The following is a 5,753-nucleotide window of genomic DNA, read 5'->3' as shown; positions in this document are numbered from 1 at the left end:
CTGTTTGTCTGAAACTGTAAATCGGTGAATATTTGTGTCTGTTTGGAAAATTCACAATTTTTTGTGAGCTTAGCTATTTTTTGTCAGCTTAGCGAAACACGTCGTCAGTCTTTATATTTTACGACGGTTCTTACTGATCACGGCGTTCCTTGATTCAGTAATTAATCAGCATCTCATCTCCCTTGCTCACTATTTTATGTAGAATTTTAGATTTGTCAGCCAAACAAGGTTGGTGTTTATTATTTTAGTTCCCACCAGACCAGACAGAGACAGGCAGTGGTGTTTACTGGACCCATTATACCACATAAACAAAGTTTATTAAGAACTAAATTGCTGGACGGCGACATTTTGTTTCAGATAAGCTCTTTATATAATGTTCCCGTGAAGATGTGTCGGCCTTGTCTTTTTAAAGATATTATTATTATTATTGTTATTATTATTATTATTATTATTATTAACAACATGTAGTATCTTGTACGCATGCATTTTGTTTGTCTAAAATATTACATTTTTTGCTGTAATCTTTTGTAGTAGTAATAGTAGTTTAGCTGGTATGTAATACTTTTTGTTGAACCAGTCTAAAACGACCTTGTCTAAAACAGCTGTTAGATTAACATTGCATTATATCTGCACAGATTACACTTTATAATACTTCTGGTAACTGGTAGTCTAGGCTATTTAATCAATCTGACTCAGGCTACAGTGACTCCTTGAATGTATTGCATATTTTCTCAGAATTACTTTTTACATTCAGTTTGGTTGTACTAGAGCTTTTGTACACCATCAGTGTGAACACATTGCTTTGCTGTGACCCTTGACCTCTAAGACAGCAGCAGATGCTCGACTGTGTCCATACAGCAAATACAGCCCATTTAAACAACTTTTTCTTTTTTTTTAATTTTAAATTTAAACTTTAATCATCCTTTTGATTCACCCATTTGTCTTTGTGATCATTTACAATGCATAATTATAACATATATCATCAGGCCAGCTATGTTTTTCCCCCCTTTGCATTTTGCATGATTAACAACTCTTGGCTCCGGAATTACTTCATCCGCCTCTAACTTTCTCATTCACGGAGCGGTCCCATTATTGTTGGGCTGTCACATTGTGAAGCGCATTGAACAACTATCACACCTGCTCTTATCACCCATCACACACTCTGACACCCTGAGCACAACTCCTCTTCTAAATGAAAGCCATTTGCCAAATGTTTGCTGCTATCAAAACAGAATTAATACTCTGAGACAGTTGGTTCGAGCACATTGTGGCCACAGCAGGACACTTATCGGGACAGATAAGGCCATTCATTCTAATAAACCTTCTAAAAGATCGGTAGAGGTCACCCATTGCTCTGGGGATCAGCGTAGGGTCAGAAAGGGTAAAAAGTACACATGCAGAGTAAAATGTTTGCCGTAATGAGCTTAATTTGTATTTCAGTGAGTGAAGGAGTTAGAGAGACGTCATTTTATTTTTCTTAGAGAGGTTAATTCCCCATTCTAATGTTTGGCAATGGCGTGACTTGAGAGAACACACACACACAGCAGTTGACTGCATCGGTGCCAGTCTAGTATCATTACTTACCTCTGGCAAGAGTCAAAAATAACCCATCAAAGATGAAGTGAACCTTGCCAAGACCATCCAATCTCTTAAAGGCTACACGCAGCTTCTAGCCAGATCCCGGAGTGACACTCATACTTTGTGCTAATTAGCTTGTCAACAAGCGAGCACATTCCTTTGATCGCAGCTTGAGAGAAAGTAGAGTTCAAGTTGAGAGGAAATAGGGCTTTAAGTTCTGGAGTGTGTCTTCTGCCGAAGTGCACTGACATGCAGCGGTCCAAAAAATAATATCCAGCCACTCAGCGGAGTCAGACAAAACGTGAGAATACACTTCACGTTGGAATAAGTGTACGCAGTATTGCTATGCATTATATAGAAACGCAATCAATTCTGCTATAGTGTTTTGATGAGGCACATGGCAGACAAGTCAGGCTGCATTCAGCTTTCTGCTGGAAATTAGATCAGCCAGTCCGGTCTTCTGTTGACATCTCAAGGAGTGTGCCACATTTACTGATTGAGCGTTAGGACATAATACAAGCTATGTCTGTAATGAAAACTCCAGCAACTGTCGTGTGAAAATATCAGTACAATTTCATCAAAATATTAGATGTTTAGGAAATGACATGCCTTCAACAGTGAAAAACATGAAAATGTATTGATGCAAAGTATTAACTAATACAATAAGTTCTTCTCCTCTCAGCTCTTCTCCTCTCAATCTGGTAAAATGTCAAATTTTCAAGTAGAAATCTGTACCATACATTTAAATACTTTTCTCCTTACGGTTTTCTATAGTTTATTTTGTTGTGTTTGACTTCTGAGTCACTGGTTTGATCTCAGCTGATGTTGTTCTTGGTGTTGAATCTGTGTTGTGTCTTCGTGTGCAAGTGGACTGTCATGGTTTATTTTCATCTCTCATTCAAGAGGCAATTTTAGTTCTGAACTGAAGAAGCCTCTTGAATGAAAGTTGAAGGTAAATGAAAGCTGGTGTTTCCTCCCACACTGCAGAGCTGTGCAGATGTGGGATTGGGCTAAATCAACAATTTAGATGTGGTGAGATTTCCAGGATGAACCCTGTCCTCATTAGACATTAGACTAAGGAATAATTGAATTAATGAAGGAATGTCCATTTTATTTTTCTATCACTGCTCTCCTCTCCTCTGAGTTGAAATGTTCACCACGTACCCAAATATAATCATTTATCTGGCATTTTTAGACCATGTGATTGGTTGGAATTTCCTGGACATTTGATGCCAGTTAATAATTTAAGACCAGCAGGTCCAGTTACTGGTTATTTCTCTCTCCTCTCAATTCTCTTCTCTCTGCAGTTACTGCAGTACAACTGCAGCCCAGGTGGGCTCTTTACAACCAGACACAGCCGTAATCTGGATTTAATTGACTGGAAATAAGTGTAATAGAAATTATTGAGATAAATCCTCCAATGTTAGGACGTAAACACAAACCTTTAGATGAAACCTAGGGAGTTTCTGTGAGTCTGCAGACACAGAAGTGTGTGCTGAGTTTGCAGAAATTTAAGGTGAACCATTCCACTGATACAGTTAAGGGTTTGTGTATGAGTAAAGGAAAACACAGAGGTTGCAAAAAAAGACGCATGGTCATTGGCCACAGATGACTTTAAAGTTGTGATTGATGTTACCTGTCTCCTCCTGTGAATCACTTAACGTGTCTGAAAATCACAGTCTGTTTGAGCCTCTCCTTTGACTTTCTTTCCCCCCTTCCTCTTAACGCCACAGTTTTGACATCTCTGTTTCCACACTTCAATTTGCTGCGTAGAAGAAAAGAGCCAGTGCAGATAGAGAGGCCGGGGCGTGCTGCACTCTTTGTTTTTCAAATCAAGACAAGCCGTAGCTGCGGGGGATCAAAAGATAAACTAGATAATAGTTGATGCATTGCTAAATGTGATTTAATTCTTTGTTGCACTTGGCTCCGTGAAATTGAATTCCTTAAATCCCCGACTCATAATTAAAGTCAGTTGGAGATTATTATGAAAGTAATTATATTCAACTCTTTCTACCTCTTTTTGATGTGACTTCCAGCATGGATAAGTTTTGCTTGGTTGGAGACTGTGTCATTTCCTGTTTCGAGGCGACCCGATGCGTCCTGAATTTTAGGATCCATCAAAGAAAGACTTATTAAAAAACTTCATTTAATTAAATCCATCCTGCCGGAAGACTCAGAAACAGTATGGTTGGAAGTGCATAATTATTTCTAATATTTAAATAAATGTCTCACTTACAGCAGTAGTCTGTGTTGTGGTGCTGGAGTCGGAGACAAGGACTCCATTCTAAGGTTTAAGATTCAGGACTGGACCTAGATCTAGATCTGAGACCAGATAATGAAGCTGAGGAATGTGTTTCACTACTACTACTACTACCAGGCCAAAAATGCAGCTGAGATGAAAACATAGAATCCTAACCCTTGTGTCTTTAATTTACTTTACTTTCAGTAAAGAAGTTCAGATGCTTTGGTTCAGTGATGTACCAAAGCATCACATTAATCAAATATCACATCAATACCCTAACATGTATTTGAAGTTGTTTTCATTTCCATATCTTATCCTAGACTAAAACATAAATAAATAAATAAATAAAACTGAAGCTTCTTTTTTTTCATGCTCAGGTCCTTTGGTCTTTGGCCCCAAAGAGATCAATTTATTTTGGATTACAGTGATTCACAGAGTCAAGGTCTACCTGAACTGGCAAAGTTATTTTTTTCCCTCCCCTTCCCTCCCCCCATCCCTACCTCCCAGTAGGCGTTCAGGCTTCTCTGACAGGCAACACTTTTCTCTGTAACCTGCCTTGACAGGGTGAGAACATATCCATCAAAGGCCTGCGACAGACAAGCCTGGTGCTAGACAACCTGTCAGAATAGGGCTGTGTTCCTCTCTGCATTTGCCGTGCCCTCATTTTATCTCACTTTCTGTGTTTTACACTTTTCTTTTTTTTTTTTTTGACTCTCGTCCGCCTGCACAAAACTCTTGCTTTCTTTTAGATCAATATTTCTCTTGCTCTCAAATGTCTGTTTAAAGTTCCCAGCTGTCTCACACAAACTGTGTCCACTTCAGCGTGCACTTAGACTGAAAGGTTATGTTTGAGACCACTTCTCCAGAGATTCCGACAATCAGATTTTTTAAGTGAACCTAGCCTTGCAGTTTCTATAAATCTATAGAAAACTGCAGTCCTGTTAAAATAAATGTGTGATTTGCAGTTTGTTTTTACAAAATCTATTTTAATGGGCACTGATACACGTGTTGGACAGGCACCATGGGAAAGTGTTTTCATTTAAAATAGCATCTTGAAAAAACAGTGTGCGTTTGTGGAGGATTCAACTTCAGCATCAAGACCACAGCAGTGAGTAAATCTATGGCTGACACACTGACTGACACCATTACTAAATGTATAACGAAGAACTATAGACCCTGATGATTGTAATGCTAAGACCTCCTCCACATAAAAAAACCCCAACAACTCTACGAGGCACTGTTGAGATGCGTCCATATCATCAGTTATCATTATTTTAACACTATTTGATACATATATTTTTTGTGTATAGATATATATTATATTGTATCTGTATATACTGTATCTGCTCTCTTTATCTCGTGTCATGTCTTGGTCTCTGCAGATGAACTGTGTCCCTTATTGCAAGTGGACGAATGGAGGTTTCCCCAGGCGACCCGGCACAACATCACCGGTGAACAGAGAAACCACATCAGTTCAACATGAAGTTTCTTTCTTTTCCCATTTGATGTGAAATCTGATGCATGTTATTTTCCACCAGGTTATAATCTGGTGAGGCGTTTCTCCCTGCTCAAGAGTCCAGATGTCAAGAAGATCCGTAACCCTCGAGGACATGTCATCCTGCGTCTGGGCAAGACCGCGCTCCTACGCCCCACCACGTAAGTACACGGCACATGAGTCTGCATTTAGGACAGCAGTACACAGCTGTGGTAGTAAAAGGATGAATCACACAAGTGGGGATGAAGTACTTTCCTGGGTTTGCCAGGGCCATTTTGTAAGATATTTTATCGTAGTCTATGTTTGAACACACACAGCAGAATGCCTTTTGGCTAATCAGCCCGTGATCTTTCACCTAATGTGTCTGTACTGTCCACTTGCTGTTGCATAAATAGCAGACACTTGGCAAACGCTGCAACATGAGTCAGTCGTTGATTA

At 39.3% G+C, this 5,753-nt stretch overlaps 1 protein-coding gene across 4 annotated transcripts in view; it reads left to right on the top strand.

The window, feature by feature from the left end:
• col16a1 (collagen, type XVI, alpha 1) overlaps window positions 1-5,753 on the top strand; it is a 58,950-nt gene that overhangs the window by 9,534 nt on the left and 43,663 nt on the right. For all 4 annotated transcript variants that reach the window (XM_025065398.1, XM_008331423.3, XM_008331425.3 and 1 more), the window contains exons 3-4: window positions 5,203-5,271; window positions 5,359-5,476. In XM_025065398.1, the coding sequence (XP_024921166.1) occupies window positions 5,203-5,271; window positions 5,359-5,476 (187 nt within the window). The remainder of the gene's footprint in view (window positions 1-5,202; window positions 5,272-5,358; window positions 5,477-5,753) is intronic.

The sequence above is a fragment of the Cynoglossus semilaevis genome, chromosome 18 (assembly GCF_000523025.1).
Source record: "Cynoglossus semilaevis isolate Cse_v1.0 chromosome 18, Cse_v1.0, whole genome shotgun sequence".
Classification (NCBI taxonomy): domain Eukaryota; kingdom Metazoa; phylum Chordata; class Actinopteri; order Pleuronectiformes; family Cynoglossidae; genus Cynoglossus; species Cynoglossus semilaevis.
Note: the sequence above shows the minus strand (reverse complement) of the source record. Positions and strands in the feature narration are given on the sequence as shown.